The following is a 13341-nucleotide window of genomic DNA, read 5'->3' on the forward strand; positions in this document are numbered from 1 at the left end:
AAAAGCTCTACACAGCTGGGTCTCAGAGTAAAATGTAAATGAGGATGATATTTAGCGTTGGGGTGAAAAAACGCAGTGCTTGAATCTACTTCCTCGCAAACTCTTATAGACATTAAACAATTGGTGACTCCCTGGTCTATAGTACTTCCAAAGAGCTTCTAATATCTACTGACTCTTTCCAAAGTACCACACGATCTGCCTGATTGTATGATCAAATAATAGAAGTACTAAGAAGTATCCAAGTGCTATTCTACACTAAACCTTATGATGAGGGATGCAAATTTGTTTTCCAAAAACCAGGAGTGGACAGAAAAAGTGAATATCGTCATGGGAGCTCAGGTGCATTGCATCACATTGTAAGACAAAAATGCTTAGTGCAAATATAGCCCTTAGGCAAATGATCAAACGTATAAGAAGTCCTGCATTTATCTAATAAAACGAAAATGCCTGTGGATGTGTCTTGAACATGTCTACATTGTTCCAACCCTAAAGTAATTAATTCAAGTATGTAGATGTTACCTGCAAAAGAAGAAATGTCATTTGGTTTGGATTTACTAAGGCATTTTGAACAAATGCAAGAGTCGTGCAGGAAATCATGCTGCCTCCATTTTCTTTCCTTTTTACTTATCAGTGACCTTGGAGGAATCTTACTAAAACGGCCAGAGACTTGACAGGAATCAAAGATATGAATGTGTCCTTGTTTCTCAGGAGTGAGGAACTGATTTTATTAATATCTACAAGTAAAGCATTTAAAGCGTTTGTAGTGAGGAAATGTGAATTTTGTGATCAGTTATGTCCCCTATCGTAGACCCCAACGGCTCCATGTGCATGCTATAAGTACATGTATGTTCCCTCCTGCTCCAGTTTTGAAGACGCAAATATATGTGCGTCCACCGTCAACATGTCCTCTTTCAGATCCGCCATGAATGGGTCAGATATTCCATTCCCAAGTATAAAAGGCCACCGACTTTATATGGTTCACTTTCCACATTTTACAGATTCAGGCGAGTAGGCCCGAATTCTGTCATCAAGCCTTTTCCTGCCTTCTGCTTCTGAAAGCTCCAGTCTGAGCCTCCAGTCTGAGCCTGCATCTGTATCCATGAACTTTGTCCTTCTCCCTGCGCGGCTAACGGTGCCTGATCCAGCCTGTCGCCTGCCAAAAACTGTATTTCACCTTCAAGATTATCTCCTCCGCTCCCCCATCCGATGCATTCCTGTCTAGCAGTTTAGGTAAACATTCCTCCAGCTACCGTGTAAAGGGCCAGGCCTCGCTGTCCTCATGCAAGTAATTCATAGCCCCGTTACCATGGAATATTCCTACCCCCTCGCATCTAGTGTAGACGCTTAGACGCTTGTACACGCACTAACAGTCAGTATAGAATAGATTCTATCCTAGAGACCTCTCCTTTTGGATAACACAGTTCTTTAAACATAGGATATTAGATATGATTTGGGATTAGGTTGACATAACCCCAGACTTCTGTCTCCACATGTAGAGCTAAATGTCAAGTCCCCTTCACCCTCTAGTTGCACGTCAATCACACGTCATGCGGCTGCGCGCGCATCTCTGCCAAATATTTCTGCTGACATTGCAGGATTCTTTTATGGATCCACCCACTTGTGACATCATGTTTAATGACGTATTTTAGTGACACCCATGTATACGCCTCTATTAGCTACGTATGTACCTTTTATCTATACTATCAGCTGTTACGCCTCTTGCATCTGTTTCACTGTAATGCATTTTCTATAAAACTGCTTATCTGTCAATAATGTATGCCCCTTCCTTCCTGAACTTTCGTGGTGATGGAATAGAATGCCTACAATTCGAATTGTATTCCTTTGTATAGGAATAAAGCCTTTTAAAACCTCTAATACCACGGATTCTGCCTCTTATATTTACTGAGTTATTCTTAATAGATTTTACCGCATAAAAAATAGTACCGGTAACGAAATATTTACCACAGTAGGCACACACAAAAGGTGTTGCTTTTTAAATTTAATACAGATTACCGGCACAGTTCTGCACAATTCTAAGTGGATAGTTTGGGGGCACGGTCTAGCAAAAGCGATCACTGGTTAGATGCAATTTGAACAAGTATTTGCAATGCAATAGGTCTCGATTTATTAAAGTTTGAGCTATTGGTGTTGCATTATTTAGCAATGCCAATTGCTCAAACTTTAATAATGCGAGACCTATTGCATTGCAAATGCTTGTTTCTACTTCCTAAGAGATGGTACCACAGGCTTCCCCAGACATGCTTCTTCGTTGAGTCACCTGCCCATCCAGAAGTGCTTGTAGGCTGCGACTGCCCTTCATTTCACCTTATAAAGGCATGGTGCCCGATGCAGTGAGTTGTATCCCCACAGCAGCTCCTGCTCTGATGCAAAACTGTTCATCTTTCTGTCTCTGTTGGTGCAAAGGTCAGTAGTAGCTCTAGTCTCCCACCCAGTTTAGGTGCACTGTTTTTTTCCTTTTAAAATTATGATGCCAGTTAACCTTCAAATCCTGTATAAATGCGTTCTCAATTTATCATTTATTTTAGTTCACTGTTGTTTGTTTAAAAAGCTATTTGCTCTTCCTAATAATAAGCCAGTTCTAACTGGTGTTAAAGCTAAATCCCGGAACAGCTGATATGAAAAATAAATAAATACACATTGCATTTTTTCATTCCACTTCTGTTTATCTGCCAGGGAGGCCAGGGGAGCGTGGATGTGCAGACATGTCTGGTTCATGACCTATTGGCTGCCAGGTGTGTGGCTGCTAGCTATGTCACAAGCTCCTCCCTCAGAAGCCAGGATTATAACCTGAGTGTCACCTGGAAGCAGAACGAGACCTATTGCCGACTGCGAGAGTGCAAGCCTCGATTTAGAAAACTCCTAAATAAATAAACATGTTATTTGCTGCTCTGCAAGGCAACAACAGCACTGCCATCTAAAAAAACATAAGGTATCATTGTGATTACGGAGTGACAGGGTCAGCGTGCCACACATTACACAACTACCTCTATCCATTCAAGTGATTAGCGAAAACATTCGTAGCGTGAACACAGCACTTGAACGTGAGCGTAAAGCACCACGACTGCTTGCCATAGGGAACACAGGTGCGCCTGCATCGGGAAACAGAGCCCGACGTTCAAAATTAGCAAACAGCTAAAGACATGTGTTGTTTGTGCATTGCATCCAATTTAAAGATTTTAGTACACGCGGGTATAGATTTTTGATAATCTCTTTGGAACTTTCCATTGAAGCAACGCTTTTCTCTTGAAAATATGAACATCTGCTTTAGCACAGGCTGCTCATTAATTGTATCAAGTACCTGCTAACAGTGATTGGCACATCGCAGGCACTGGTGCTGCAAGTGCTGTTAAGCAAGCTCTCGATGACTTGCGTGTTCCTTGTGTTTGCTCTTTTTTGTCAATACAGTAGAGCACAGCAGGAAACAGAAGCATTTCTCTGTCAGTGATTCCAGCTCCAGACTACATGCATTATACCCTAGTTAAGACGAGCCATCTGTGAGCCATTCACAGTTGCTGCCCTCTGCTACTGCCGATTTCTGTATTGAACCTGCACCCACCCAAAACAAACAAGCAGCACTGACAGCGATCGCTATTGTGAAAGAAAAAAAGACACGCTCACGAGTGGTGTGCGCTCGCCACAGCGAAACATGTGTTTTCAATTATCGCGCCTGTGTCTGGGCACGATAATTGAAACCACATGGGCTTTGGTGCACGTAACAGACACCAATAGGCCATGGGTGGAGCAATGCGCCCGCCATTGGCCTATTGCGTGCTCTGTTTAAAAAAAACACGCAATCAAAGCCCAATAGCGGAAGCCAAAAGGAAAAGCGTGCGATTCCAAGCTCCGTTTTGAAACCCGGGTCAAAAGGACTCTTGCTGCGCGAGCGACGCTACGTACTGCATCGCTAGGCGCGAGACCTAAAAAGGGGAAGTCCTTCACATGTGTGGGCAACATTATGTCTAGCAACCAAAGCTGGGAATCTACTAATGTAGAAACTTAAATTTAGAACCAACTCAATGCTTTGATTATGAGTTAGGTGGTCCGATGATGCCAGAATTGCAGGTTTTTCCAGATCCAATTCAATATAGTTTTCCGAAATCTAACCTGTTTTAAATAGGAGGAGGCGCCATGGCAAGTTGCGTGGCAGGGGTGTGTGATTTGGTGACTGCCAAGGGCAAGGCCAGTCTTGGAGAATTGTGCACTTAGCTGTTTGTGCTGCTCTGGGGTGTCACTTGGGTTCTGTTGGGCGCACTTTGTGCCCTGTTGCTCTGCCTCTGTCCCAGGGGAAATGGTTGCTGGTGGGGCAATGAGAGAAGTGGTAGTAGTTTTCGGGATAGTGGAAGGTGGGGTAGCATTTTACAAAAGCGCATGATTGTTTTAACACAATGTGGTTAGCTTGATGACTTCTAGATATTCTATTACGAAGTTGTGTTTATTTTAACACGGACAATGTAGGCATTGCTTTCCAAATGGTTGGTGCTGTCTGCCGCCATCTTTCCCCTGCACACAGCCATCCTTCTGTCCTTTCAACACTGTGGATTCAGCGTACAGTACTTACTTTTTATGCAGTATTTTGAAATAAGATGCCATTCTCTCATGTTCAACTTGATGCTTCGTTCTCACGCTTCATTTTCATGCTTTGTTTGCATAGTGAATGTTCTTCCAAGGTCTCACCCATTGGCTCTATGATGGGATTCTCATGAGACCCTAACTTTGATTTGTAGCGATATTTGTATTAACTGTAAAGGTGTTTCAGGTGCCCCCTCAGAATGTGAATCTGTGGGATAATGTTGACAAATGAGATGTCAGGATCGTTCACACCAGATGTATGAATCTTATTGTTTTTTATCCTATGAAATGAGCCACACCCAGAGGGTGATCTTCAGATAGTGACACTCTCTTGTTCTGACCTTTGATTCACAACACCGATTCATTTCCTGAAAATGTAATTATGCTGGATTCTGTTTATTCACTTTCTGCATGCATTCTGAACTGCATTCATTTTATTGAATTGATGACTGATTGATTCCAGCTGTTGATTTTTCTCTTCTAAAATGGTTCTAGCCTTTAAGAAACCTTCTTGATTGTCCATTGACTACCTGTTCTTTTTTATTGTGAAGCCTAATGTGCTGCACATTTAACTTCTGAAGTGCTATTTGATATTACACTGTTTGAATGACCAGATCCAGCGAGGAGCAACACAATCCTAAGGGGATTGCAGTGTTCTCCATGGCAGGGGGAAAATCGATCCCCGCATGCTGTGGTCAAGTGGGTCGGTGCTCTCTCACTCAGGCTGTTGTAATCTCGCCCCTCGCATTGCTTCTGGGAGCAGGGAGGAGTAAAAGGCGAGTGACTGGAGGAAGCATGGGAGCTGGGCCCTGTTGCTCGTTCCCTAGGGCTCTTCCTCTAGCCTGGGCAACCTGACGCTAGTGGGAGGCGGTAATGCGCCAGAATACTTGAAGTGTTGGGCAAGCTTTGTCATGATGCTTGCAGTGGTCCGGTGGACAGGGGGCTTCTTGGGTGGGCAGGGGGCCTCGCCTCTGCCCAGAGTCCCTGCACCTGTGCAACCCCCTGCTAGGCCTTACCAGATGACGATTCACACCCAGTAAAACCTGGTCCGGTGTTTCTGGACCTAATAATTTTGCGTCACAGACTACTCCTAATCACGTGGAAATACCGCTTAACACGACTCGCAGCCAGACCCGTAGTATCTGTTCTCATCAGGGTCCGGCAGCAGCAGAGTTATACAGAGGGAGATGGTACACTAAAACTGCTGACTGGCAGTGTGAAAAAAAACAACAATGGCAGTGAGTGTGAGCGAAAAGATACTGCTGACGCACTGTGACGAAATAACGACCACGAGCCGTTCTCTGCAGTTAGTCGCACAAAGAATAAGGAGGTAAAGACATCAAAACTAATAAAATATCTAGTGCAGGAAGAACTGACTGCACTTAAAGTAACAGAGAGTATAATGAAGTTGGAATCAAACAAAAACAGAAAACGTTTTTAGACTGAAGTAGAGCTACTTGAATACAACAACGGCATGATATTAATGCGATCTGTATTTTTCGAGACTGTGAAGGTGTCCATGGGCTCTGTTAGCGCTTTTGGCAAGCGTTGCTTTATTGCATGTGTTTGAGTAAGGAGGAGATATTATCAATATGAAATACAAATGACCATAATGCAAATAGAGTTCGAGTCAATGTGCCTGTCCTGCCATGTAAAACTTGTTTTGTGATTGGCTTCTAGGACAAGGAAGGTGGTTTCATGGTGAGAGACTCAAGCCAACTGGGAATGTACACTGTGTCTCTCTTTACAAAGTTTAAAGGGTGAGTTTCGCATCTGATTTGCATTTTATTTTCTTAAAACATGAATTGATTATGTTTGTGCAGACAAAAAACAAAGGGCCAGTGAGGTGAAATTGTGGGCTCACTGCCTGTTTTTGTAATGCTTTTTCAAGCTTGCAAATAAGCTGCGGTTTGGAGGAAGCAGCCAATGTGACGTTGGTGGTGACTGTTCCACAATAATGCAGGTCACACATGGACACAATATATTGTCTCTGTATTGGGTTCTAAATTGGACTTTTCACTCACAATCATCAAGCAGACTGGTATGCACAGTGCATCCCCTGTCCACATAAAGTATGCTTTTATGACCAATTACAATAGACGAAGTTAGCTGGAACCAGCTAAACTAAAGGCATATTGTGGCTCGGTGGCTAACTGGCAGGCTCCATGGTGACTTGCTCAGCGGAGGCGGGTGTTGTCCTGAAGGACAGATCTGAACAGCAGTAGATGCCGCTCCAAAAGTTAGAGGAAGTAGCAGGGAGGAGGATTTTAGAAAGAGGCCTGAAAGCTGAACATCATTGGAGGGGAAAAGGAGATGAAATTTATGGAAGAAGGACGGGGAAAATCTTCAATCCAAGGATTTCCAATACTCGCCACAGTATGGTTTCCAAGGCCGGACTTGCCTTTGTGCCACTCGGTTTTGCCGGTGGCTGCAGGCTTGGGTGCTGCTATAAGAGCAGTACAGCGGTCATGGCTAAACCATACTCCCGTGGCTGCAGTTTGGGGATGTATGACGTTACAACGCACACTTTTACAACGCATGCACTTACAACGCATTTTTTACAACGCATAATCCATTACAACGCATGACATTACAACGCATGACACTACAACGCATTTTTAAAAAATACCTTTACAACGCATTACAATTACAACGCATACTACCTTTACAACGCATACCATTACAACGCATAATATTAAATTACATTTAAGGTAAGTATTAGATAGTATAGGGGTAAAAATTACTATTCTAACTCCAGGGGGTGCATCAGTAGGGTAAGTGTTGGATAGTATAGTGGTAAAAATTACTATTCCAACTCCAGGGGGTGCATCAGTAGGGTAAGTGTTGGATAGTATAGGGGTAAAAATTACTATTCTAACTCCAGGGGGTGCATCAGTAGGGTAAGTGTTGGATAGTATAGGGGTAAAAATTACTATTCTAACTCCAGGGGGTGCAACAGTAGGGTAAGTGTTGGATAGTATAGGGGTAAAAATTACTATTCTAACTCCAGGGGGTGCATCAGTAGGGTAAGTGTTGGATAGTATAGGGGTAAAAATTACTATTCTAACTCCAGGGGGTGCAACAGTAGGGTAAGTGTTGGATAGTATAGGGGTAAAAATTACTATTCTAACTCCAGGGGGTGCATCAGTAGGGTAAGTGTTGGATAGTACAGTGTAATATTATGCGTTGTAATGGTATGCGTTGTAATGGTAGTATGCGTTGTAATGGAATGCGTTGTAAAGGTAGTTTTTAAAAATGCGTTGTAGTGTCATGCGTTGTAATGTCATGCGTTGTAATGGATTATGCGTTGTAAAAAATGCGTTGTAATGGTAGTGCGTTGTAAAAGTTGCGTTGTAAAGGTTGTTCCCCCAGTTTGGTCATCGTATCCTGCAGTGTTTGGCTGGATTTTAACATTGATGTCACGGATGATTTTGATTGCCTTCCCCGCCTTGGTTTTTTTTTTATCCAAAATTGTTGTGGGAAAATGTTTCATAGATTTAATGCATGGAAGCAACAATTCCTCAATGAAAGCTCCTCTCTCATCTCTAGTCGCCTGTAATAAAGAAGTGAGGTTAATGCTCAACAGTAATAACATATTATAGTTGAGTTCAGACGTCACCGTGCCAACTTCGAGAACCAGCAGCCAAGAGGAAAGAAAGGTCACGAAACATAGTTAAAGACGTAGTTTATAGAATTAAAAACCTGGCCTTGCTTCTTCTGCTCTGTTTTTCTAGATACACAGTTATACGCCGAAAGGAGATATTTATGATGATATACACTTTAGGAAAGATAGAATCTCTCTGTATGTTTCTACAAGTTCTGAGTTACAGTGTTTAAAAAAAAAAATCTTGTGGTTTTATGTTTAGTCTTCATGTTAACAAACATCCTACCTCTTTCAATTGAAAGAGCAACACGCCAAGGATTTAAATGGTTTATGGGAAGGGTGATGGTTTGACCATGTGTTATAAAGAATAAGGAATAAAGTAACCCCAGTTGTGAATTATAAGGATATTGCAAGTCACCTCCAATATTGTAAGTCACCTGTCCAATATATAATTTAGTCATTTGATTACATGGCTTGGGAATTAGATTAAAGGGAGAGCGATGGTTATGGTCTAAGGGCAAACCTCATTCAAAAATGATGTTTCCTCACTCTTGGTCTTTTGATTGAGCTGGCTGAGGAACTGGCTTAGTGATCAGAAACAAAGTGTGCTAGTAAATGGAGGTCAGCCTATGGGGGGAGCTGACCAGTGGAGTGACCCTGCAAAGTACCACAGCCCTTCCTCTTTATGGTTGTAAAGATAGGTTTGCTTCTTTTAAAGTGACACGTAGATGTATCCTGGACCTGATACCTTTATAGCAATTGACGAATGAGTAAAGTTGCTAAGAAACCTGAACCCGAGCTAAATCTCGGATAACGAATGTGACACTAAGCTAGTGGGATGGGGGTTCTTGGGTCTGAGGGGAGTTTCTGGTACACCACAATTCTCTGAGGTCCTGGTTTCCTGCACATAGTTCTGTGCTTAAGCATAATCCATGTTGCAGGGATTCTGCTTATGCACAGAACTATGCGCAGGAAACCAGGACCTCAGAGAATTGTGGTGTACCAGAAACTCCCCTCAGACCCAAGAACCCCTATCCGACTAGCTTAGTGTCACATTCGTTATCCGAGATTTAGCTCGGCGGTCCCAATGTATAGACAACCCAGAACAAGCGACTTAGATACTCTCAGGAGTGGTGGGAATCCAAAATACCCGTTGGTAGCTATATATCAGTCCACAACAGAATAACAAAGACACGGTAAAGTTTAAAGAGTTTATTTTATAAACCTCGCGTCCTAAGATGCAGTACTTTGGCTAACACAAGCAGACAAATGGTCAAGATCAGAACCATCAGCATTGTTACAATACCATAGAAAATGAAAGGAGCAATCATAATAATAATGACCGTGGAAAGCGACCACCCTCCTTTCTCTAGCAACTAATAAGTTATTATTAGACTAATAGAAGGTCTCTTAGGCTTGCATGGGGGACCCAATACCTTCTAGATCAGCTTAGTGGAATCACATCACAAGATCAGCTAGGCTCTCTCCTGCAACAGCTCTTCGTTTCGAATGCTACAGAAAACACGCTGCTCTGCAATATTAAAGGACTCGTCTTTCAGGTATTGGCAGCTGTATGTATGTTATGGCTAAGAAGTGGTACGATCAACCTAAACACAACAACCTGCACCGTCTAGTGACCCAGACTCGTTCTTTACACGGTGTACAGACCAAGGTCACTACCCACTGTTAAGGATGTTAAACAACAGACGGTTCTCATGTGAAGCAAAGTCGAGTCAGCAGTTCTTGAATGAATAACATATAACAACAGTGTCGTGTGCAAAAGCAGCAGAAGCGGCAAGCTGGCTTTCTAACAGCCGACGAGGTTATGCTAACTTAGCATTGTACATAGCGAGTGATTAACCCATACTACATCCCCCCTTGATCGGACTACTAACCACTAGGGGCGCACTTATCAAGAACGCAGAGTTCAAATTAGAAAGAACGGAACCAAGGGCATGAACTATAAGTCCATATAAGGTAAGTGTAAGATCGAAAAGAAAAAAAAATGTCAAAAACAGAAACATGATGACGTCAGGGGAAAAAATGACATTGAAGGATGCACCATCAGCCGGTCAAGGCAAAGAGTCAATCCATCAAGGTATAGGCACAATAAGTTGCAACAGCCTCCAAGAGGAAATCATTGGAGCGTTCCGCAAAATTATCCGCCATCCAATCCAGCAAGGGAAAGGAACACACGTATTCAGTCACAATCGGAGCTTCCAGCACCACACGAGGACAACAAGAAGGCTCCTCGATGTAACTGCGTTCCAGAAAGTCAATCGCAGCCTCGTCAATGGCCCAATTTCCAAGGACTCCATGTGCCGCACCCAAGGCCATAAACCCGACCCCAGAACATTCAAACTCATGAGCCGTTAAGGGGCCCATTAGTTGACCAAAATCCAGGACAGGTGACACCGAGTTTGACAGGCATAAATCCAGAGCCCATTGGAATAGACAATCCAGGCAGTGAAAGACTGGTTGCACACAAGTAAAGAAAGGAAACCGGAAGGACAATCCGTAGGCGACGCTTAAGGTCGCCAAGGGCAAGGTGCCATAGTATTCAAGCATCCAGTTACGGAGATGCACCAGTCGGGGCACGTTGTCTCTGTACGCAAGTTGCACCGCCATTGCGCAGGACGCAAAACAATAGAAGGATTCCAGCTATAAGGGCGAGAAGCAATGGGAGACCTCCGAAGACGCTGGAAAAAATAGAATGAAAAAATGCGGGAATCACACCAAAAATAGTCTGAAAGGAGGTCACGAGGCCGGAGCCCACAAGTTTAAAAAAATGGACTATGCCAGTCGTAGACGAGGCATTAAAGATAGTCTGTATCAATGTTCCAAAATGGAAGGGGAGGTCAGTATTCAAAAGCGCCTGCACCTCTGTGCGGGTGTTTGCCACGTGAAGAAGAAAGGTTTCACGGGACGAAGTTAAAGCGACCTCCCTTTGAGACAAAAGAGCCCTTATTCTGCTCATCTGGTTGAACTCTGCGTTCAAGGTTGGAATCGAAGGCCAGATAGAAACATCCAGCCGTCCATGCGGGGGTGGAAAAAGGACATTTTTACAGCAAACTACACGCTGTGAGACAGTCACTATGTAAGGAATGCCCTTCAGCATCCCGCAGCAATCCTCATTATTTAAAAGCAAATAACTACCGTTAGCAAGCGGCGTAAACGAAGGGGTTATAACCGGCACCGGCATACCCTTCAGGACGCAAGCCAAATTAGGAGCGTGTACATTGCACGCACCATGCAATTGTATGTGTCTGCACACGACAGAATGATCAGGGGCAGAAGTGCATTCCTCACCCTTCAAATAAACCTCCTTTCCCTCCCGCATGCATCTATATGTGAACGGGAGCGACCAAACTTTGTGCAGGAATGCACTACCAAGGTGCTCATATCTGCCAAGAGCATAATGTTTCATGCACGAACTAAACTTAAAAAGCGGAAAAGGTAAAGTGATTACGCCGTGGATAAGCCACGTGGCCGAATTTAACTCGGCAATAGAGAAAGGCAATTGTTCTAATTTCTCAATGTGCAGCAATGAATAAGTGGCATCCTTCATGGACATAAACTGTTGTTTTGCAGTTAAATTAAAAGGGAGGAACAAAGAGGAAACATTCAAGTAATCCCATGGGACCTTCCCTGCTTTTAACGTTTGTAAAGTCCATGCAAACTGCATAACAGAACGCAACTGATTCTGGCCATGGTACAATACAGACAAATCATCCTGCACAATTTATGTATGTGTGTGTGTGTGTATGTATGTATGTGTGTGTGTGTATATATATATATATATATATATATATATATATATATATATATATATATATATATATATATATATATATATTAACCCCTACACCCTAAAACCCTAACCCACCCTGACCCCTTAAATTACCCCAGCACCCCATAACCTAAACGCGCCCTGAACCCCCAAAATACCCTAGCATCCCAAAACCTTAAACGCACCCTGAACCCTAAAGATACCCCGTACACCCCAAACCCTAACCCACCCTTACCCCTAAAAATACCCCAGTACCCCAAAATCTAAACACCCTGAACCCTAAAAATACCCCCTACACCCCAAAACCCTAACCCACCCTGACTCCTAAATATACCCCTGCACCCCAAAACCTAAACGCACCCTGAACCCCAAAAATACCCCTGCATCCCAAAACCTAAACGCACCCTGAACCCTAAAAATTCTCCTTACACCCCAAAACCCTAACCCACCCTGACCCCTAAAATTCCCCCTGCACACCAAAACCTAAACGCACCCGGAACCCCCAAAATACCCCCTACACCCCAAAACCCTAACCCACCCTGACTCCTAAATATACCCCTGCACCCCAAAACCTAAACGCACCCTGAACCCCAAAAATACCCCTGCATCCCAAAACCTAAACGCACCCTGAACCCTAAAAATTCTCCTTACACCCCAAAACCCTAACCCACCCTGACCCCTAAAATTCCCCCTGCACACCAAAACCTAAACGCACCCTGAACCCCAAAAATACCCCCTACACCCCAAAACCCTAACCCACCGTAACCCCTAAAATTACCCCAGCACCCCAAAACTTAAACACACAATAGCACCCCAAAACCTTAAACGCACCCTGAACCTTAAAAATACCCCCTACACCCCAAAACCCTAACCCACCGTTACCCCTAAAAATACCCCAGTACCCCAAAACCTAAATGCACCCTGAACCCTAAAATTGCCCCTACACCCCAAAACCCTAACCCACCCTGACCCCTAAAATTACCCTAGCACCCCAAAACCTAAACCCACCCTAAATCGTAAACATACCCCAGCACCCCAAAACGCAAACATACACATGACCCTAAAATTACCCCGAACCCCCATAACATATACCCCCTACACCCCAATCACAAACCCTATAATTACCTTATACTTACATTTAAAAAACATATGCTTTAACCATTCATGCATTTACAACGAATTTCGTTGTAAAAGCATGCGTGGTAAAAGCATATAAAAAGGATTTTGTTGTCCTTGCTCACCCTCTCTCCCAGTCACACTTACTTCACTTGCTCCGCCGCCACTACCAGTGTCCGGATCCATATCGCTCGCGTGTGGAGGACTTGGTTGCTGGTAGCGGGCTGACATCTTGGGTGGG

The 13341-nt window shown here is 43.6% G+C and overlaps 1 protein-coding gene across 3 annotated transcripts in view; it reads left to right on the top strand.

Annotated features, from left to right (window-relative positions):
- Positions 1–13341, top strand: part of TEC (tec protein tyrosine kinase) — a 550450-nt gene that overhangs the window by 451798 nt on the left and 85311 nt on the right. For all 3 annotated transcript variants that reach the window (XM_085642140.1, XM_085642143.1, XM_085642141.1), the window contains one exon: positions 6271–6350. In XM_085642140.1, the coding sequence (XP_085498266.1) occupies positions 6271–6350 (80 nt within the window). The remainder of the gene's footprint in view (positions 1–6270; positions 6351–13341) is intronic.

This window comes from Triturus cristatus, chromosome 2_2 (assembly GCF_964204655.1).
Source record: "Triturus cristatus chromosome 2_2, aTriCri1.1, whole genome shotgun sequence".
NCBI classification, from domain to species: Eukaryota; Metazoa; Chordata; class Amphibia; order Caudata; family Salamandridae; genus Triturus; species Triturus cristatus.